The 24,225-nt window shown below is 39.7% G+C and overlaps 1 protein-coding gene across 1 annotated transcript in view; it reads right to left on the bottom strand.

The window, feature by feature from the left end:
• LOC126191521 (G2/mitotic-specific cyclin-B-like) overlaps window positions 1-5,480 on the bottom strand; it is a 46,711-nt gene extending 41,231 nt beyond the window's left edge. The window contains exons 1-2 of the mRNA XM_049932418.1: window positions 5,331-5,480; window positions 4,836-5,008 (exon numbers count right to left, since the gene is read on the bottom strand). Of these exons, the coding sequence (XP_049788375.1) occupies window positions 4,836-5,008; window positions 5,331-5,351 (194 nt within the window). The 5' untranslated portion in view covers window positions 5,352-5,480. The remainder of the gene's footprint in view (window positions 1-4,835; window positions 5,009-5,330) is intronic.
• Between the last annotated feature and the right edge of the window lie 18,745 nt (window positions 5,481-24,225).

Below are 24,225 nucleotides of genomic sequence, written 5' to 3'. Positions count from 1 at the left end.
ACCAATTAATTGAATAAAAATGAAGTCTTGATTATATTTAGAAAAATTAAAATTTTGAAGTATTTTACGAGATTCAAACCTACGACCTTCTGTACATACTGTGACCACTGCACTATGAAATTACATTGCTGAGAACTAGCTTGGTTGCAACTTCCTGTATTTGTGCCACAGGGTTAAGAAGTGTAAGGTCTCCCTAATTGGGTCAGGTGTGCACCTCATATCTGAGGTTGCTACTGACTGTGGGGTGCACACAAGGATTTTTTTTTCTTTTAGTACAATCCTATCCAGATAACAGCTGTAGTAAACACAGAAGTAGCAATGTACGACAAAGCAATGCCTACCACAGGAAAGAGTATTCAAATCCTGATCAACTGCCGAGACATTCACAACAAAGTGAGAGTTTGAAGCCCTCCTGAAAAGCAGTGAAGTTCACATAATATTAGGTACAGAAAGCTGGCTGAAACCTGAAAATGATAGTGAGATTTTTGGGGAAATTTTGAATTATATCTAAAGGACAGGCAAATGGGAAATACAGGTGGTGTATTTTTCACAGTAGACAATAAACTCAAATCCAGCGAGATAGAAAATGAAGCTGCATGTAAAACTGTTTGGGTAAGACTCTTGTATCATGGTGGGCATAAAACAATGACTGAATCTATCACCCACCAGACTTTTCTCCTAATGTAACCGAAATCTTTAGAGAAAATCTCAGTTCACTTGTACACAAGTTCCCAATCGTATTGGAGACTTCAATCATCCAACAGTTGTATCTCAATGAGGAACTTTAAATTTTCAGCAAAGGGCAAGAGCACATAGAGGAACTATGGCTCAAGTTTAAAAGAATAGTAACCAGTAGAACAATTCATAATGGGAGGGAACCATTGTGGTATACGATCACTAAAAATACTTCCACAGAAACAAACATTACTGCATAATAGGTGGAAAGCTAAGCATAGGGCTGTACATAGAGAGATGTTGCATGAAATGTGTTTGACTATCAAGACAGCAATGCCTGAAGCTTTCAATGACTACCATAGCAGAATATTGTCAAGCGACCTTTCACAGAACCCAAAGAAATTCTGGTTGTATGTAATGGCTGTTAACAGCACCAAAGTTATTGTGCAGCACCTAATTAATGAGACAGGAATGGATATCGAGGGTAGCAAATCTAATGTCAAAATGCTTAGCTCTGTTTCCAAATGTTCCTTTATGAAGGAAAACTCAATTTTCTAATGTAATCCTCTTACCACTAAAGAGGAATGAAATAAGCAATGGTGTCAGTGGTGTTGAGAAACAGTTTAAACTGTTGAAATCTGACAGAGCTCCAGGGCCCGATGGAATCCCTGTCAGATTCTATACTGAATTTGTGGCCAAGTTGGCCCCTTTTTTAACTATAAAGTACTGTAGATTCCTTTTTTTAAAAAAAAAGTGCCCAGGTCAAATCTGTCTACAAGGAGGACAGTAAAAATCCACAGAACTACCATCAAATATTTTGACGTTTATTTGTTATAGGATCTTAGAAAATATTCTGAAATCAAACATGATGAGGTATCTAACAGAATGAGCTCCTCCATGCCAATCAGCATGGATGTCAAAAACATTGATCACGTGAAACCCAACTCCCACTTTTCTCACATGACATACTGAAAGTTTTGGATCAAAGCAGTCAGGTAGAGGCAGTACTTCTTGATTTCTGAAAAGAATCCGACTCCGTACCACACCTACGCTTCTTGTCGATAGTACAATCTTGTGGGTTATCAAGTGCAAATTGTGACTATGTTGAGGCCTTTTTGGTAGGGAAGAGATAGTATGTTATCTTTGATGGACACTCATCACCAGACCTGTATATCAATAAATGTATTATAATATATCTTTCTATTTAATCTTTATTTTCACTAATAATAAAGTGTGTTGGGACTGTTCATGTTGTCTATCTATGGCCTTGAAGACAATAGTAACCTCAGCTTCTTTTTTTCTTCCAGATGATGCAGTTATCTATGATAAAGTACCATCTGAAAGAAGCTGCATAAATTTTCAGTCAGACCTCAATAAGATTTTGAAGTCATGCAAAGATTGGCAACTTGCTTTAAATGTACAGAAATTTAAAATTTTGCACTTCAAAATGAAAAAAACGTAGTATCCTATGACTATAATATCAGTGAGTCACTGGTGGAATCTGTTAACTCACACAAAAATACCTGGGTAACACTTTGTAGGAATATGAAATGGAATGACCACATAGATTCAGTCAGGGGTAAAGCAGTTGGTGGACTTCTGTTTATTGGTATGACAATACTGGGGAAGAAGACTGCTCACATATCACTTGTGTAACTGGTTCTAAGATATTGCTCAACTGAATGGGACCCGCACCAAATAGGGCTAACAGGGGATATCAAATACAGATAAGGACACCATGAATGACCACAGGTTTGTTTGAACCAAGGCAGAGTGTCACAGAGATACTGAAGGAACTGAACTAGAAGACTTCTGAAAATAAAAGATCTCGAGATCTAAACAACAGTTATCATTTGTGTCAGATATGAGCCATAGCTCTAAGATGACTGCAGCCAGCACCCTCAATAGCTGCAAGCAGTGCCACCTCCTGCTAGATTTGTAACTGCTGTTTAATCGATATTCAGCTATTATCGAAACTGCTCTAACTCAACTGGCAATCACTGGAGAGGTGACCTTTCCACGAAACTAAATACTGCCACTTGCAGCTGACTACAGAACAATTCTACTACCACCAACAAATGTAATGCACGAGGACTGCAAAGACAACATAAACAGAATCTGAGCTCATAGAGAGGCAGAGTGATTTTTCCCTCGCTCCATTTGTGAGTGCAACAGGAAAGGGAATGAATAGTATTGGTACAAGGTACCCTCCTTCCCGCACAATATGGTGATTTGCACAGTATGCATTTAGACGTAGAAAAAGCTCAAAAATCGATGTAGTGCCACAACCAATCAGTAGATACCAGTGTGTCCAGTCACTAACACCTTAATCAACTGAAAATAATTTACAGAATATATTAAGACAAAGGAAATCTACAAGAAAGTGGTTACAAAGATACACAAAATCAGTTATAGGAACAGCAAACAAAAATAAAATGGAGTAAAAAAGAAAAATACTTAAAATAAAGACAATTTTAAAAATATCAGATAGTCAGTTTCAAGAGAGTGTTAATCCAATACTATTAGCCCTACAACTAACTTAGAATTTCTTAAAATGAAGAATAATTACATAACTTACAGTAATACAGCTGGGTGATGTTGACAACTGATAATACTTCCAACAGATGCAGACCCTGCAATTTTCAAGGACAAACTGCAGCAAGTAAGTGTTGTACAAGAAAATTTAACTAGCTATTGAAAGCTGTTGCTGCTGTTTCGCATCATAAATGGCAGGGTATGCACCTGACAAAATACTGGCACTTTTCTGTGTCATCCAACTGCATTCCCCCCCCCCCCCCCCCAAGTTATTTGAATACTATATACAGTAGATGAAACTAATCTTGATGAAGTATGAAATAACTTCCGGCTCAACAGGGTAACTGATTCAGTCAAACGTGTAAGGGTCACAACAAAATCATTCCCACATGTCACATTTCTCAGATTTTTGAAGCATCTGGCCCTGATCCAGACTATCAAAATTTCCTCAACTGTGCATCCCTAGAAGTAGTTAAATTGAATTTTACATGTCAATTCAATAGTCAATCATTAAGAACAGACAGGAAATTGGAAATGCCCAGACATTCAGAAACAAACTGAAAGAATACCTCATCCACTCCAACATGAAAGAAAATTTGGATCAAATGACATGACTAATGTTGGTATTCAGAAGGACCTAACCACATACACGGCACGGGTAGTGGTCTGTGTACGGTTACATGAATGCTTTGTTTTAAGTAAAACCAGCAGATTAACAACTTAAATCAAGAGCACTAGTTGTTAGTATACCTCACATAAATTTTTAGACAACATAGTTGTATGGAGATAAACAGCAATTAGTTTACCTATAATCAACTATTCAAAATGACAGTCACAATCGCATTTTTTATTTTACCGCCAACCGGTTTCAACCGACGATTGGGTCGTCTTCAGGGCAATTTCCACCATTTGGTCACTTGCTGGAGTCGTTACCAACCATGCACAGGCAGGGTGAAGACTCCAGCGAGTGACCAAATAGTGTAAATTGCCCTGAAGATGACCCCATCACAGGTTGAAACCTGTTGGCGGCAAAATAATGCGATTGCGACAGTCGTTTTGAATAATTGACTACCTCACATAAGTAGCCTTCGGTTGCTACTTCTGCCACTAAATTACAAATCTGGATATTCTACATGCCTGAAAACGCTTCAGGATGGGATTTACAGAATCTTATGTTCGACAATGAATCATTAGCTCTTTTACAAGAAAATTTTCCAAACTAATGAACAGAAGGGGGGGAGGGGGGGGTAGAAAAGAAATTATATATTCGGAATATTAATCTCACAGAATCTGGACACGTTACAAGATAATTTTAAACACCCAAAGTAATTTTTGAAAATGAAGTGACATTACGATCACACTTTGTAATTAGTTAAGTTGTAATTTATAATAGTAATTTTGTGACATATCTAGAAGTCAAAATTTAAATTCTTAACTATAGGAAGCTACAGAACTCTAAAAAATTAGGACTACACGAAACACTGAATACCAAACATGAATTCAACAAAGACAGACGCAAAATATCCTTCCATTACACTTTACCCCAACTACACATGCAATAGTACTATTCTCACTACCGCAAAATTTTGTTTCCTCAGAGATTCCTTACAATCCCAATTACTTACCCTTTCAAAGGTTTCCTTATTACGTTGGAGACATTTGTTGGCTTCAGTGGACGCCTCGGATCTTCTTCCACATTATGTGAGCGTAATTTATTGCCAATTTCTGCTAGCACAGACGTCTTTTGCGTGCCATGTAATGGAGGCCTTGCTTTCACTTGGGCTCCTGCTACATTTAGCTAAAAATCAAGCATCACATACTGAAACTGAAAAATGTGCCGTAAAATCCTAGAATATTCAATTGCTGACTCCTCTGGTGAACACCAACTAGCTGATTACAAACAACGCTTTTGACAAGATATGATATCGTCCAAAAGCTGTTGAAAGTCACTACAAATATCTTGGGTATCCAACCCGAAATGTCAGGACCTGAACTTAGTAATACTTACTGAAGTAGTACAGGTATGAATAGGACAACCACTGACATATCCCGCCAATTAGGAAAATACTTCATAAAATTAATAAAACATTGCAAAAAATTACATCTTTATGTTTACTTACATGATGCGTACGGAATGCCATTCTCTATTACACACAAATACTGATTGCATGAACAACACCAATGCAAGCGAGCCGCACTCAATTTTAAATAGTCCACATTATTTTGAACTCAGCCATAGACATTAGTCCGTTACCCACCATAGCCAACACCACATCGCGGCAGCCACTACCAACCTTACAAAAGCACAGACCGAAAAAAAGCTAGGTATTGCGTATCCGAGTATTTGGCTGTGGTATTCACAGACAATGTAAACGAGCACATGGACCTGGGATAACAGTTTTGTATTCACAAATACTAACGGAACGAATACAAGACGAGTTAACCAAACTGAAGAACACGATCGACACTGAATCCATAATAGAATACTTACAAGATTATAAACTAAGACGGTCCTCTCGGGCCAACGGCATCTTGCACGAGATGTTTCCATATCGTAAGGCGTTGTGAATACTGGGATGAAAAAGATACTTTAAATCTCATAACTTACCAAAAAGATCAAATCACCAAAACTGATACAAAATAGTGTAAACTGAACGAGTGTATTTCCTTTTGTTACGTTACGATCTGATTTACTCTAATACTTTGAAAAACAATGGGGATTACAAAATAAAGTATGCCGTGTAGGCATTATTACAACATTTAAAATCCATTGATTGGAACACTGATTATTTCTCATAGTAGTTTGTTTGTTGTGAAGCATTAATTATTGAGTTTGGAGGAGTGAGAAATTTAATCTTGTCTTGTGGGGCATGGCGAAGCAGCAAACCCTTATTTAAGGTGATATTACGTCTGTGGCTACATAAAGAATTATTCTGGTTCTGGCAATTAAGGTTTAAGATTAAACATGTGGAGCAGTACTTCGCAAAATTTGTCTAGAACACTGCATAATGCCAAGAATGCGTATATTCTGGCCACAGCTGCGAGTGTGATTTCACATGACACTACAGAAATTCTGAGGAATGAAAGGAAGGAATGTTTCACCTGGTGACACTGCCAGAATTGGAATGACACCACACAACTTCATTTTCGCCTGATGGTAACATCGACCATCATATCATCACTGGCTGCAAGCATCGAACGTCGGCTGTACATATTAAAAATCACAGTTAGATATATTCTACAGTTTATCACAACACAGTCCGAGCAATCTGGGTGCTGGTGGTTAGTTTTGTGCTTGTCTCACCTGATTTTCTCGTTGGTGCTCCTGACTGCTGGAATCTGTGCGAATGGCTTATGATTTCGAAGAGATACTTTTAAATAAGTTATGGAGAGATTTAACGTATATCAGTTTCTTTAGACTGTGGGCGGGAGTGAAACAAGGGAAATAGCGGAATGCCAATCAAGTATTCAGAAAAAAGAAATGGAGGAACCAGAATAGAAGAAAGAAATTTTGGAACCATTTGGTTTCTGATGCTTCAGATACTATGGCAGATTCCGGATAATATGCTGAATGTTTCATGTAGCGTAAAATGGATAAGTATTGGAGAACTAGACTATGTTTTCAATGAAATGGCGAACACAACCGAATCCACTCATATGATTCCATGTCCCCTGATTTCTTTTAACGTCGCAATATACGAGAAACAACACAGTAGGTAAATCATAAAACCAACAACTACATACATTAAGCATCCATTACTTAATGATTCAGCTTAACGCTGACTATGTCATTACTTAACTTGCGTTTCTTGTTTGAATCCATTCACTGGAAGAAAAAGAGAAAGAAAAATGTACAGTGCATAGAGTACACCCTTCTTGCGCACTCCGACTCACAAACTAAAACATTTTCATTAGACACATAGCTGCCAATCCACTCACAGTTTGTCATGGTACAGCCAGTGCACCTCCGCTTACCTATGTGTCACCATATATGACACAATGATCTATCGACATGGTGTGAACAGCCGCAAGGCCGTTGCTGCTGCTCTGCCAGCAGTGTAGGTCTCACTGATGCAGAGAATTAGGTTCAAAATGGCTCTGAGCACTATGGGACTCAACATCTATGGTCATCAGTCCCCTAGAACTTAGAACTACTTAAACCTAACTAACCTAAGGACAGCACACAACACCCAGCCATCACGAGGCAGAGAAAATCCCTGACCCCGCCGGGAATCGAACCCGGGAACCCGGGCGTGGGAAGCGAGAACGCTACCGCACGAGATGCGGGTAGAGAATTAGGTCTGGCAATCCCACACTGGTTGCTGTGTTGGATGGACACACTCTCCCTACACCTGCACAGTGTCGATATTTGGACTGGATCCAGTTCAGTGCTCAGTGGGAGGGAGCAGTCCAATCCTCTCATCTGCACAATACTAACGTCTGTCCATGCAGATGCATTAAACATCCCCTGTGCTATAAACTGGAAGAAAAACAAATACCACCTAAGCACCCATTCACAGAAAACATTACAACATTGGGAAAATAACTTACGCTCAAAAAGTTGGTGTTGAACACCTATGTGCCCTTGCTGTCACTATACAATAACGAGGCTTGCAGTCTGTCTTCTTTCTTCCTCTTTCTATTGTTCTATCTCATGCTGTAAAGTAAGTTCTTCTTCTGTGGTACACATGTGACATTACGAGTCACCTGTCTCATTAGGCTTTTTAGTCCCATCCATGCTTCCCTCTTGTTGCTTTGCTGCGAATTTTTCTTATTCAGTTTCCTTTTCTGGTACTTTGGTCTGTCTTCATCCGTTTTGGTAACATTCTCTTCAATTTTCTGGGTAATTTTCCGTCCTTCAATGGTGTTTTCTTCCTCTTCTACTTGCTGTTTCAAAATACTATATTTTACGTGTCGCATTTGTGCCCTCTTCCTACAGTCTTCATTTACCATAGTGCAATATACAGTACATTTACGTCCAAAGTCAAAGGATAGCGATACGCACATTTACAGATGGCGGTAGTGTAGCTTATACAAGGTATAAAAGATTGTGTACTGGCAGAGCAAGCATTTGTACTCAGGTGATTCATGTGAAAAAGTTTTGAACGTGATTATGGGCACACGATGAGAATTAACAGACTCTGAACGCGGAATAGCTGCTGGAGCTAGACATTCAATTTTGAAAATCGTTAGGGTATTCAATATACCGAGATCCAAATGTCAAGAGTGTGCTAAGACTGTCAAATTTCAGAAATTACCTCTCACCACAGACAATGCTGTGGCCACCGGTTTCCACTTAATAACCGAGAGTAGTAGCTTTTGCATAGTGCTCCCAGTGCTAAAGGACAAGCAAACACTGTATGAAATAACCACAGAAATCAATGTGGGACATATGGCGAATATATCTGTTAGGACAGTGTGGTGAAATTTTGTGTCAATGGGCTATGGCAGTAGATGACCAACATAATTGTCTTTGCTCACAGCATGACATCAACTGCAGCACCTCTCCTGGTCTTGTGACAATATCCGTTGGACCCTAGATGACTGGAAAACCATGGCCTGGCCAGACAAGTTCCTATTTTAGTTGGTCAGAGCTGATGGTAGGTTTCGAGTGTGGAGCACTCCCCACGAAGTCATGGACACAAGTTGTCCACAAGGCACAATTCAAGCTGGTGGTGGCTCCATAATGGTGTGTCCTATTAACAAGGAATGGGCTGGGTCCTCTGGTCCACGTGAACAGATCATTGTTTGAGAATTGTTATGTTTGGCAACTTGGAAATCATCTGCAGCCATTCATGGACTTCATATTCCCAAAAAGTCATGGTTTTTTTCTATGGATGACAATGCCCCATGTCACCAAGCCACAAATGATCATGATTGGTTTGAAGAATATGCTGGACAATTCGAGTGAGTGATTATGCCAGCCAGATTGCCCAATATGAATCCTATCGAACATTTATGGAACATAATCAGGAGGCCAGTTAATGCACAATACCCTGCAATGCAACACTTTCGCAATTACGGATGGTCATAGAGCAGCATAGCTCAATATATCTGCTGAGGGGGTTCTAAAAACTTGTTGAGCGCATGCTACTTCCAGTTCCTGAATTACGCTGGCAAAAGGTGGCCCAACACCATATTAAGAGGTATCCCATGACTTCTGTCATCTCAGTGCACTCTTACAAATGCCTCTGTATTCTCTACAGTTTTCTTCCCTTTAGATGTAACCATTTGCTCTCTCTTTCCCTCTTCCAACTCTTCATTTTCGCCAAAATTAACCTCCACCTGTCATTCAATCGTTCAGTCTTCTTCTAAAGTACCATCCACATACATTGCTATCCACTAATAGTGTATCACTCATTTCTTTTGAACTGTCTTCTTGATCTAAATATGCGTTCATTACAATTTTTTCTCATGTGTTTGTGGATGTTTCAGTTTGGCCATGGTTTTGTAAGTCGGCGTCCATTTCAGAAATAGTAATTAATTTTTTTCTACACCCTCATATCTGGCCATATCTTTTCCTGGCTAACTAGATGATGACAACAAAATTTCTTCAAATTATTTTGTTGTTTTTGTCCAAAATTCTTCTCATATCTTTCTCAATCGTTCTTCATATTCTTCCTCGCTTTTATTCACTCGTTCTTCATGTTTTCTCCATCAATCTTCCATGTATGTCTTTAACATTTTCTCCTGTTTTTCCATTTGTGTCTCAAACACCTTTATTATTTCTGATTCACTAATAACTGTTTCCTCCAGTTGTCGCCCTTCACATATCACTCAACAAGGTGTGCAATTGCTTATAAAAATGATTTCCACCTTCAGCCATTACGAAAAATTTTGTTATATTTCATGCTTAATAATTTGGCCAAACACATAAAGTGCAGACTTAATACAGTTCACTTTCAATCATCATCAATTATTCACACTCAAAATGTATGACAGTTTCAATCACTTGTCTACTACAGTGCTCCTTGCAGATGCAAACTTACTGTTTGCTGTCTTGAACTGTTGTTGTTTTCTGTTGTGTCTCCTTGAATGCTGAATGCTACTCTATGATGTTTTAAAATTTCTTCTGCCATTTCAATTTTGTGAATATATCCCCTTTACTTGAACAACTGTCTGAAAATTCCTCTTCATTGGCACAGTGTCACCCATTATGCTGTTCATCCACTCGATAATGGGTAGCATCCCATCTATTGTGAACATTTGCCTCCGATTCTTTTATGATCATGACTTAATTTTAATAGTTCACACTGCTTGTCCCCCCTGTGTAATTCTTGGCCAAAGATTGTACAGTTAGTGCGCACCAAATGTAAGGCATTTGTGAAAACCAAACAGTTAATCACAATATGACCCAGTATGTCAGTCATTTATGCTAATTAATTCTCCAAACACACAATTAATCTAGAGAACTGTTTATTGCACATAACTTCATCACTCACATATTTACAAACATATACTTTTTGCCTCTTAACTGCATTTAGGCTATTTTCATGTTCCTCTAACAATAACATTAATTATCTGGCACTGCAGCCTCAAGAACAAATCATTCTCCTTAATCTGAACACAAATTTATCTACACATTGTAGCTTTTTTGATAGCTTGTAATATTAATAACTGTGCACTCAGCCTATTTCTATTGTTTCACTATCTGTGTGATTATGCTTATCAGGCAGCCATGATAAACTGTCCACATCCCAGCCACTGCTCAACTGTCCCAAAGATAGCTGCAAGGCAAAGATGCCTTACAGCAACTGCAACATAGTAAATCCGTGAGATGGAATTCCTGGCTGATAGCGATCGTGATGCACAGACCAAGTTATAGGATTTCAAAATTCACATCTATGCTGGATGAAACAATGAGACTATATGATAAAGATGTGAAACCTATGTGAAGGCCTTCACCCTTCTGATCCACTTCAGTGATCGTACAAAGTGTTTGTTAAGTACACTGAATACACAGTTGCGACAGTAAAGCACAGACATTAAAGAGAGCTGTGTTTCTGTCAGTGACCAGTTTATCAATACACGTTTCAAAAAAGGGACATATATACACTCCTGGAAATTGAAATAAGAACACCGTGAATTCATTGTCCCAGGAAGGGGAAACTTTATTGACACATTCCTGGGGTCAGATACATCACATGATCACACTGACAGAACCACAGGCACATAGACACAGGCAACAGAGCATGCACAATGTCGGCACTAGTACAGTGTATATCCACCTTTCGCAGCAATGCAGGCTGCTATTCTCCCATGGAGACGATCGTAGAGATGCTGGATGTAGTCCTGTGGAATGGCTTGCCATGCCATTTCCACCTGGCGCCTCAGTTGGACCAGCGTTCGTGCTGGACGTGCAGACCGCGTGAGACGACGCTTCATCCAGTCCCAAACATGCTCAATGGGGGACAGATCCGGAGATCTTGCTGGCCAGGGTAGCTGACTTACACCTTCTAGAGCACGTTGGGTGGCACGGGATACATGCGGACGTGCATTTCCTGTTGGAACAGCAAGTTCCCTTGCCGGTCTAGGAATGGTAGAACGATGGGTTCGATGACGGTTTGGATGTACCGTGCACTATTCAGTGTCCCCTCGACGATCACCAGTGGTGTACGGCCAGTGTAGGAGATCGCTCCCCACACCATGATTCCGGGTGTTGGCCCTGTGTGCCTCGGTCGTATGCAGTCCTGATTGTGGCGCTCACCTGCACGGCGCCAAACACGCATACGACCATCATTGGCACCAAGGCAGAAGCGACTCTCATCGCTGAAGACGACACGTCTCCATTCGTCCCTCCATTCACGCCTGTCGCGACACCACTGGAGGCGGGCTGCACGATGTTGGGGCGTGAGCGGAAGACGGCCTAACGGTGTGCGGGACCGTAGCCCAGCTTCATGGAGACGGTTGCGAATGGTCCTCGCCGATACCCCAGGAGCAACAGTGTCCCTAATTTGCTGGGAAGTGGCGGTGCGGTCCCCTACGGCACTGCGCAGGATCCTACGGTCTTGGCGTGCATCCGTGCGTCGCTGCGGTCCGGTCCCAGGTCGACGGGCACGTGCACCTTCCGCCGACCACTGGCGACAACATCGATGTACTGTGGAGACCTCACGCCCCACGTGTTGAGCAATTCGGCGGTACGTCCACCCGGCCTCCCACATGCCCACTATACGCCCTCACTCAAAGTCCGTCAACTGCACATACGGTTCACGTCCACGCTGTCGCGGCATGCTACCAGTGTTATAGACTGCGATGGAGGTCCGTATGCCACGGCAAACTGGCTGACACTGACGGCGGCGGTGCACAAATGCTGCGCAGCTAGGGCCATTCGACGGCCAACACCGCGGTTCCTGGTGTGTCCGCTGTGCCGTGCGTGTGATCATTGCTTGTACAGCCCTCTCGCAGTGTCCGGAGCAAGTATGGTGGGTCTGACACACCGGTGTCAATGTGATCTTTTTTCCATTTCCAGGAGTGTATGTTTGCTTAGTGAAAGATGCATGATCCAAAATACTGTATCTATGGTTTTGTTGACATGTTGATGGCTACACATTTATACTGATCATGTGCTTAATTAATGGTATTCTTAATGAGAAAAATCTTTCCTTCTGTCTAGCTCATACATTCATTTCTTTTACATGTGTTTACATTAGTAGCTCCTATTTGGACGAATATGTACATTTGGTTTTTAATTTTGTATGGATTAGAGACAGTATTTCAAAGAATTTTACATACTGGTTTCACTGATTCTGTATCAGGGGAAGAATCAAAACATTGTGCTCTTGTGATTTATAGTTCATTTTCTTATGCTTGAGAAGATAATTATCTTGGTTTGAATGAGATTTTAAATCATTTTGATTCAGTTTGTTTGTTCCACATCTTTAAATATTATCCTTTATTTACGCCTTTGTGTTCATAATAATAGCTCTTTAGGGATTTAGAGAAGTAGTACAAATTTTTTTTGTTTATTTCTGAGTACATCCTCAGGACTATCCAAGGACTTCCCCATCACAGTCGGCATCCATCAAGGTTCTGCATTATCACCACTTCTCTTCATTCTCGTAATGGTCACCGTAACTGCTGATCTGCACCGGCCATTACCATGGACCCTACTTTATGCTGACGACATGCTGCTGGTAGCAGAAAACAAGCTTGATCTGCAAAGCCAAACAAAGAAATGGAGTAACGAGTTGCTGCAACGCGGTTTTAGCCTTAATATGAAGAAAATCGAGTACATGACATCAGACGTACATGAAATATGAACCATCATGATTAATGGTGAAGATCTGACATGTGTGAATAAGTCTAAGCACCTTGGTTCCACGATCACAGTTGATGGCTGACTCACCAAAGAGGTCAACACTAGAACTCAGGCAGCCTGGATGAAGTGGCGAACAACAACCAGAGTCACTTGCAACAGCAGTGCTGGCCAACTGCAGTTGAGACGGAACGCCACCTAAGTGTAATGGAAACGAAGATGCTAAGGTGGACAGCGCACTTCAATAAGTTAGATCACGTTTCCAATGACAGCATTATGAAACAGTTTGGTGTTGCACCGAACCAAGACAAGATGCGTGAGAGTCGTCTTCGATAGTTTGGGCATGTTTTACAGGCTGGTGATGACTCTATTGCCAAGGTGGGTTACACACATGAAGTCGTCAGCAGAAGGGTCAAAGGACGACCTAATCAACATTGGGCTGATACGATTCATATAGACGTTAAATGCATGAACATCCACCCAGATGCAGTACGTGATAGAGCGAAATGGAGACAATGGATCTACGTAAGGACTCCTGGGGCATGTGGGACAAATGCTGAAGGAAAAAAGTAGGAAGATTTCTGAGTATTTAGATTCTTGTACATCACTGCCATTTTAGTTTCCACTTTGGATGGATAGATATTTTAGAAAATACTCATTTTCCTTAATTCATTTGTAACATTTTGATCACTAAAGCAACAGCACTATAATGATCAGTTACCTTACAATGATTTGAGATTCATTTTCTTTTGCTTTTAGGGATGAGAATTTTTATATGTCATTGTAAATTATATATTTCAAGTGTCTCATCAGTTTTTAGTATTTGCTGTTTCTTAAGTTATGTAATGAGCCTGCAATATTAGAATTTACGATTTGTGTAATTTACATTTTTATTTGAAGTAACTATTTTCGAACAGTAGAAACAGTTAGAAATGTTTATATGTGGCTACTGTAGACACCAACCATCTAGCTATTGCTTGAACATGCTACACAAATTTCTGTAGCTCAATTTTCTCATTATCCTGATTAGGAATAATTTCATCTATCGCTGAAAAATGGGGTTGCATAGTACATCATTCTGGGACCATGCCTATTTATTCATTTCTATGGTTATTGTGTTTTCCAGGGAAAGATGTTTGCTACAGCTTGACGGTGATGACATAGACGTTGCGTACTCTTTTAAAATGGATTGTAGAGGAGACCTAAAAAGTTTACTCATGGAAAAGTGTTTTTTCCAGAATGGCAAGATTTTCCAAGCTCCTGCTGGTGGGGAACAAATGTCACTTAAGCCCTGGTGGCAGGAGTGTTTCGAAGGGGGGCGATTAGTGTTAGTGGCAATAACGAATGAAATTGGTGGCATTTGGCTACTGAGTGTAGGTGGCTGATAACAGTCATGGGTTTACAAGTCGTGTACCTTCTGTGGCAGACGTGGTGTTTCATAGTGACTTTCAGAAGTCGGAAGTAGGTGATACTTCATGATCAGCCGAGTTATTTCTTGTACTACTGAAAATTGTGAAAACCTGAAAATACTTTCCTGTAGGTTGGGCATGAATTTTGGGTTTAGTCATACTTGGTTTCCAAGCAAATGTTGCTGTTTAATTAGTGTGCAGACTCTCAATAGCCAGAAACACCAAATTAGGTTGTGGAACCAAGTAGCTAACTTGCAACCAAGTAGCTAACTTGATAGTGGCATTTAGTGAATGAGGCTATCTTGGCAAAGACTAACTAAAGCAAATGAATTCTATTTATTACCATGAAAATTTGAGTGTGTGTCTTAGAATTTATTTTGAGCTATTGACGTTTAATTGTGTCCATGTGGTGTTGTTGTGGAGGGTACTGGTGAGAATTGGGAAGAGGCAGTTGGAAACTGAGAATGATCTTTTACCAGAGTATATTGTTCAGTTCAGTCATCGGACTGCAGTGTATTTCTGCTAGTACAGCGCGTTTCATAATGCTTCGATGACCTCAAATTCTAATAACACACAAACTAATTGCGAAATAAATTTGAGCATTTTACACGACATACAATATTTATTCAGGTTCACTTATGAAATATTGCAATGGACAAAAATGATGAGCATTCGCAGGTCACAATACTCGAGGCATTTCACCCAGTTTTTGAACACATATTTCGTAAGTGCAGGAGGAATTCTGGAAATTTCATCATGAATTCGATCTTTTAACTGGTGCAAACTTCCCATCCGGTCGGAGTATACTCTTCTTGCCTTCATACAACCCCACAGTTAAAAGTCTGGCACGGTTAAAGCGGGCGAGCGAGACGGCCATTCGACACAAGCACGTTTGGAAATTATACTGTTACCAAACACTTCACGGAGAATTTTCAAGGTCTTGCTGGATGTATGGCATGTCGCACCATCTTTTTGGAACGTTTCCGCACTGTTTTCGTAACTAACGACGAGGGCTTGCGTGTAAACTGCTACGCACATATTTAATGCTCTCGGGAGTTTGGACGGTTTTCCAAGAGTCGGCTGGCTTTCGATTCGATGCACTGGCAGTTGCTTGGAAGTTCTTTACCTGATTCAATATTGTTCCACGAGCAGGAATTGGATAACGCGGCTAACCTTGAAGTGCATACGAAAGGCACAGTTCACACGCACGACAAATTCGCTGTAGCGAAAATGGTACTTACCGCGAACGTACGATGGTACGACATGAGTACTGACCTGTATATGGAATGTAACTTGACAACTTTACATTCCGCACACTGCTAATGGACGGCGCCACTGTTGCTGTACCTTTTTTATATTAGCTTGCGTTATTCAGATTTCAACACTTCAAAACATTCTGAAACAGACTTAGATGGATTGCTACAAGACATTAATTATTGAATCTGAAGTAGTGGTAAGTTTAGCCATGTCTCACAGCTCAAAATGAGACTGTTGAAATTTATTTAAACTGATTTTATGTGTGTAGCAGTGCAGAAAATTAATTCAGGTCCCCAATAAATGTTTTTGTTAAATACTTGTATGTGGAGAAGTACATTGCATAATTTGTCTAGTGCATCACATACAGGGCGGCAGTTACTGAACTATATGTCAAATAGTTCAAAATGGTTCAAATGACTCTGAGCACTATGGAACTTAACTGCTGTGGTCATCAGTCCCCTAGAACTTAGAACTACTTAAACCTAACTAACTTAAGGACATCACACACATCCATGCCCGAGGCAGGATCCGAACCTGCGACCGTAGCGGCCATGCGGCTCCAGACTGTAGCGCCTAGAACCGCACGGCCACTCTGGCCGGCTGTAAAATAGTTACAAGGTACGATGTGCACACTCTTTATTCAACATGTAAAAGCCACTACATATATTCGGATTTAAGTTATGACATGTTCGATATGCCTGCCATCATTGGTGATGATATGACGAAGACGAATAGCGAAATAGTGAATGACAAATTGAAGTGTCGGGACAAGGATGCTGTCAGTGGCCTCCTGAATGGCTGTTTTTAGCTTGGCAAAGGTTTTGGGGTTACTGCTGTACACCTCGTCTTTAATATAACCTCACAAAAAGGAGTCGCATGTGTTCAGGTCCAGGGAATATAAGGCCAATGGACGCTCATGTCAATGGCCTCTGGGTACTGCAGATCCAGAATGCGGTCTCCAAAGTGCTCTTCCAGGACATCAAACACTCTCCTGCTTTGATGGGGTCGAGCTATGTCTTGCACAAACCACCACATCTTGTCGAAATCACAGTCACTTTGAATAATGGAAATGAAATCATTTTCCAAAACCTTCACATACCGTTCAGTAGCCAATGTGGCATCAAGGAATATCATACCGATTATTCTGTGACTGGATTTGCACACCACACAGTCACCTGCAGATGGCAAAGAGACTTCTCGACTGCGAATTCTTGGTTCCCCAAATGTGCCAATTTTGCTTATTGATTAACTCGTCCTAATGAAAGTGGGCTTCGTCGCTAAACCAAACCATAATTATATCAAAGTCCTGTTTGTCAACTCTGTAGAAAATAGTGTTGGTGAAATACAACCACTGTTCCATGGCCCTGGGGCATGGGTTTGAATTTTGTATGGGAATAGATGCAGGTCTTCAACAACAATTTTTTCCAGTGTCTTCCAGTTGATTCCTGTTGTGCAGCTTGTCTGATCCATTTCCTGGGGCTGGTTTGAGACACAGCGCATGTCTTCTCGAAGTTTTAAGACTTTTTCACTTTTTTTGAATGACCGACGTTCTCACGAACTCTACCCATTCTGACAAACTTGCAATTTAAATTCTTGATTGATAGCACGTTTGGATCCGTTGTCTTCAGCTTGAACTCGGTCGCAAACTTCCATTGAGCCGCAGTTGGGCTGTTATTGCTCACATAGTAGGCCTTCACAAGTGCTATGTGCTCAGACACGCTGTACTGTGACATTTTCACGCGCAAATGCCGACAATAAGAAGCCACATATGCATGCACATACTAATTCCCATCACAGCCAACCGTGCAGTTTGAATGTCCTAACGCAAAAAGTTTAGAAGTTACAACGATTTTATTTCATGTAGTTCAATAATTGCCACCCTGTATCACCAAGCATATATAGGTTCTGGCTGTGGCTGTTTATTAATTTGTGTATTGCTACAGAAGATCGAAGAAACAGACAAAACGAACATTTCACTCTGATACTCTGAAAATATGGATTTAACTAAGGTACAGACATGAGGTCAAATGTTGGTTCTTCAAGTGGTAGATTTCTTTAAGTGGCAGATATTTTAAGAATATTTTAAACACCTTATTGATAATAGGTGCCTCAAAGACGTTTGTATGGGAATACGTGATCTTTATATTTTATTTTTTGTCTTTGGGTTAATGAAAAGACAAAAAAGAGATATCATCTTCAGTTCATATAATGAAAAACTATATAATTACAGATTTCGCAGATATCATATAATTAACTAATTGTAACATTAAAAAATTATTTTATACTTAGTATTATTTTTTGCTGTCATGCATTTTACAAAAAGAAGGAACTTGTTGGAAATAAATTATTGTCATGGGGGAAACGACAATTTAATGCACTATTGTGAGCAGGAATAAAAACTGTGCACTGCGAGCATTCTTTTTCCAGTTTAGAATTGGCCATTGAGGAAATTGTTATAGGGCTTTTCCTTGATTGTGGGACACAATAAACTTTGGGGTCACATTTATTGTTTTGGAGATGCATGAAACAAGTTGTTTATTTCTCTTCAGGGGGCAACTGGGTCGTTTTGTTTTAAAAAAGTTCTGGAAATTCTGGAAAAAATTACTTGTAGGCTTGTAATAATAATCATATCTGCCAGGAACCATGTGCTTTGGGAGATTGAGTGTCGTTGGGCTTTGTTGGGATGGCAGTGCGCATTTCTTCCACTTTAGCATGCATGCACTTTGAAGTAGTTAGGAGTTGGGTGTAAGAAAGTTGGCCAATAGGTCATGTTGTGAAGAAAGGTAGGCAAAATCAAAATCAAACGAAGTTATATAGACAAGTAATATCTCTTTAAATTAAGCCTTCAATGTAGCAGAAAATCATATCAAATCTTAACACTAAATAATTATATTTATATTTGATGACAAACTGCAGTTTCAAATATTGAAATTTATTCCTAAATTCAATTTAACTGTAATAGGTATAGATGCACTGCCTAAAGCAACATACGAAAATTTATGCCTGACCAGGTCACAAACCAGGATTTACTGCATTGACAAGCAGTCACTTCGGCTATCAGTGCATGCAACACAAACTGACTCAAATTTCTATAGCCCACACAGCTAGCTATTTCTTCTCTTAGCTTATTAATTCATTTACGCAAACACATGTGCTTTGAGCAATCATGACAACAAGAAGCCATAGACTATCATTGTCAATTTCGTCAAAGGCCTGTCTCTGATTTATATATATATATATATATATATATATATATATATTTGATGACTAATTACAGTTTCAAATATTGAAATTTGTTTCTGAAATTCAACTTAGCTGTAATTGGTTCAAATTTTCATATGTCACTTTAGGTAGAAAATCTATACCTATTAGAGTTAAGTTGAATTTCAGGAATAAATTTCAGTATTTGAAACTGTAGTGCATCATAAAACATAGCTCTGTATAAGGTGAAGACAGGCCTGTGCCGAGATGATAATGCGAGTATGTGTCTTCTTGTTGTCTTGACTCTAAAACCTTCATGGGAAACTTGAAATGTGAGAGTTTGGGTAAATGCATCATTAATACATGAGAAGAAATAGATAGGTTTGTGATTTATGGAAATTTGGGTCTTTTAAGGAGCATTCTCAGATAGCTTAAGTATTAGGGCGACTGCTTGCGATAAGAGGGAAATATGGATTTGAGTCTTAGCCTGACAAAAATTTTCCTATATTGCTTTATGTAGTACATCTATACCTATAACACTTACGTTGAATTTCAGAAATAAATTTCGTTAAATAATATTGCAGTGAATAAATACTGGTTTGATAAGGTAGTACAAAGGTTCATAGTATTCTCTACACATTATTTTGTCTCCTTCTTTCCAAGGACAACGCAGAGCCAGAGAAGTTAGTTCAGTTCATCATCGAAACCAATAAGACGCATGTTGCTCGCTTGTCAGTCGTTAGCAGATATCCATCTTTACAAGAAGGTATACGAAAGCAGCCATGTAGCTCTTTAAGGTATTCTTTAATTTTCTCGTTCTCCTTTTTTTGCGATTTTAAGCCTTCCATATTAACTGATGATAACATTTTTATTTAGTCTGCCCAATAAAAATTATACAGTTATATACCATGTCAATTATGCCTTGGGCCCTGGGATACCATAACAAAGAGATACTTCATTTGTTCTCTGTCAACATGATTCTGGGAACATTTAATTCTTTTGGACTAATGACACATAGAAGACACAGAATAGGTTTTCACACTGTCTTAGCATTTAGACAGAAAATATCTTATTGCCCCCAATGACAAACAAGAACAAACTTCGCTGTCATTATTTCCATCTTTGAGAAGAGGGAGACAAAAAATGAACATAGAGTAAGGTGAACCTTTCACCTACATTGCTGTAGATGGTATTTATTAGCTGAATAGTATTTTGATATACAAACGATTTCTTGCTACATTGGAAACCGAAAATAAACGAATATTACAACTGCTAAATATTAAAAATTGGATAAATTCTGGTAGAAAGTAACAAGTGTAACTGTGGTAGAAGCAAGAATATTAAGCAAAGAACACAAGAAAAAAATATTAATAAATAGTTACATTCAGACACCAGTGATTCAAGTATTTCAGATGAACAATTATCTGCGTTTGATGAGAATCTATAACTATCCTATAAGAGGTCTCTATCCTTTATCAGAGCTCATGGAGAAATTGTTCCAGAATATGACTAACGAGGGTGAAGTTGTATTGTAATGTGAATGATGAAAGAGTGGACTGAACTATCATTGGGTTAAAATGCTTGTCTAAAAACTAGTGAATGTAACTACAAATATCATTTTATCAGAATTATTGATATAAACCATGTGTTTCCCAGCATTTACGAAATGGATGGAAGCTTGCAAAAATTGAAAGCTATTCAACTTACTTTTCTCATGCACCTTTCGCACCTCCTCCAACCCCCCACAATCCAAGACCAACTCCTGCTACGTGAATCTGCTCTCATACTGCTTTCATTGATCTGATAGCACAAGTCTTGAGTAATTTGTTTGTGTATGTGAATAGTTAGCAATATGGCTAAAAGGTAGGCTTTGTCTTCACCTATGCAAATAAACATTTTGTAAATTGACAAAATGTTCTGAAACCTTGTGACAGAAATCTCATTCTAGCCTTCAGAAATTTCTTCCAATAGCTTACTGGTATTATATTGTAAGGTGACTATAATTTCGCACCTTACAAGCACTCATCTACATAATTTTCTGTGATTTATAACTGGAATTAGGTATCATTTGATAGGTTGTACATCATATATATGAATACTTAAAGAAGACTGCCATTGTCAAGTACACCTTGTAAATAGTTGTTAATGCTTATTGCATGAAAGGTGATGGAGTGTCTTTATTATCAAAATGGCGTAATGAATGATTGCCTATACTAGTAGAGGTTGGAACACCAGTGGAAATGAAAGGGCAGGCGTAACTCAGGCCTTGGATGGAAAAGCCTGCACAGGTGTGTTGGTCGTGCTTAATACAGGAAGTATCCCAAGACAGACTGTGGGGCACCTGAGCGCTGAAGCACAATACGGTGGCATCCGGCCAGTGTTGTAGAGGGACCAGAAGGATAACCAGACAATACTTCGGAAACTCTGAAAATCTTGGATGCAGCAGAGAGGAACGAGGAAGCGTTACCTCAGATATCAAAGATTTTTACTCTGAGAAGCGTATCATTGTATGAATTTCTAATTAACATGAACAGGTATTTCTTCACAAACTTTCCGTGCTGGACGACAAAAGACTAAAATATGGTTGGTCAACGTTAGGAAGAATCTGTAGAGAGGGAGAATATTCTGTAGTTTTGAGAATATGATTCGCCTTCTGCTTTTATGAGGGAGGGGAGCCGAGCTTTGCTGGGAAGCCAGCGGTGGAGAGAAAGAGCGCTCGTATCTGATGGTCGCTCAGTATTAGCTTTGTTGCTACAATCGGACTTGCTGTCTTTGTTCTCAGGAGATTTTATAGTTAGAACGGTTAGGCACTGTACTGTTGCGAACTTATACGATTCTGGACTTCGCTTCTGGGTAGGAAATCGTCGTTGAGTACGCAGCATTCAGTGATTGAGAGCACTTCTGCCTAAACTCACGTTGAGACGTTATCTGAACTCCGTCCTTGTGGCCGGAGTTCGTGTTTCTCGTCTGAAGAACACAGAGAGAAGAAGACAGTATTAGATTACACTAGTCAGAGGACCGTCTTCTGACATCCTAGTGTTTGAATGAGTTTTTTTATATTTTGTGGCTGGAGTTCTACCGTCGTCGCAGACATGTACGAGAACCATCACTCCAACCCACTGGACGCAGTACTTACGGTGATATTGCTAAATGCTTCGGTTTATTAGTTCTATAAAGCTAAACAGCTGTGATAACATAACTTTTACTTCCACTGAGGTTGCATACCACTGTCGGAGTTTTTCTGAGACACCCTGTCTTTACAGAACCTGTATGTTCTGGAATTCAGATTAAGTTTAAAATAATTATAAAGCAGAAACATTGAGATAAGGCCTTACTTTCCAATGTTTCTTCTGGATCTTCTAAGTAACAGACAGAAATGTACATAAAAACTTTGAAAATGTGGTTTTAAAAATGCAATAAGCATGCACTCTATGAAAAAAAACTAAGCACCACTAAGGAATTATCAGAATGGGACAGAAATCGGTAGATGTGATGTACATGTACAGACAAAGAAATTATTATAATTTCAGAAAAAATAGATTTATTCAAGAAAAAGATCTTCACAAATTGTGCAAATCAATAATGCGTTGATCCACCTCTGGCCCTCATTTAAGCTGTTAATCATCTTGGAATTGATTGGTAGAGTTGTTGGATACCCTTCTGAGGTATATGTTGACGAATTCTGTCCAATCGGTGCGCCAGACCGACAAAATCCCGAGATTATTGGGGGGATCTTCCCATAGTGCTCCAAATGTTGCTATGAAGGGCAACTAAATGGGGCATATAATATCGTCAACGTACCGCTGTGATGTATGAGAGCAACAGATGACAATAAAAGGGGTTCTGCTATACTAAGAAATGGCATCCTGGACCATCACTCCATCACTCCTGGTTGTTAGGCTGTATTGGTATCCCAACACTGTCCAGGGCATCTCCAGGCATGCCTTAGCTGCTCATTGGGGTTAAGTTAAAAGTGGGACTCATCACTGAAGACAACTCTACTCGATTCAATGAGATTACAGGCCGAAGATGTATCTTGAGATGCCCCCGACAGAGGTGGGATACCAACCTGAATGTCGCCTGCCATACAGTTTTGGGGGGTGCCATTTCATTTCATAAATTTCTGTGATTGTCGTCTGTGGCATCCTTACAGCACAACAGTATGTCGACGATATTCTAGACCCCGTTTTGTTGCCCTTCATGACAAGCTATCCTGGGCTTGCATTTCAGCAAGATAATGCCCGCCCCCGCTCGTCTAGAGTTTCTCCTGCTTGTCTTCGTGCTTGCCAAACCCTACCTTTGTCAGTCGCTGGAGCTTTCCCCAATTGAGAAAGTTTGCAGTGTTATGGGCAAGGCTCTCCAATCATCTCAGGACTTTGATGACCTAACGCACCAATTGGACAGAATTTGGCACAATATCCCTCAAAATGCCCCCAACGTCAAGCCGAATAACTGCTTGCATAAGGACCAGGTGTGGACCAGCTCGTTATTGACTCACTCAATTTGTGAAGCTCTTTCTCTTGATTTCATCATCCAGTTTTTCTGAAATTGTAATCATCTATTTGTCTGTACATGAACATCAGATCTACGCAGAACAGGAATCAGCGATCATAAAGCGCTTACTGCATCGATGATTTCAGCCGTAAATAGAAATATTAAAAAAGGTAGGAAGATTTTTCTGTTTAGCAAAAGTGACAAAAAGCAGATTTCAGAGTACCTGATGTCTCAACACAAAAGTTTTGTCTCAAGTAGAGATAGTGTTGAGGATCAGTGGACTAAATTCAAAACCATCATACAATATGTGGTAGATGAGTATGTGCCAAGCATGATCGTAAGAGATGGAAAATAGCCACTGTGGTACAACAACCGAGTTAGAAAACTGCTGCGGAAGCA

Source organism: Schistocerca cancellata, chromosome 6, assembly GCF_023864275.1.
Source record: "Schistocerca cancellata isolate TAMUIC-IGC-003103 chromosome 6, iqSchCanc2.1, whole genome shotgun sequence".
Taxonomy (NCBI): Eukaryota; Metazoa; Arthropoda; class Insecta; order Orthoptera; family Acrididae; genus Schistocerca; species Schistocerca cancellata.
Note: the sequence above shows the minus strand (reverse complement) of the source record. Positions and strands in the feature narration are given on the sequence as shown.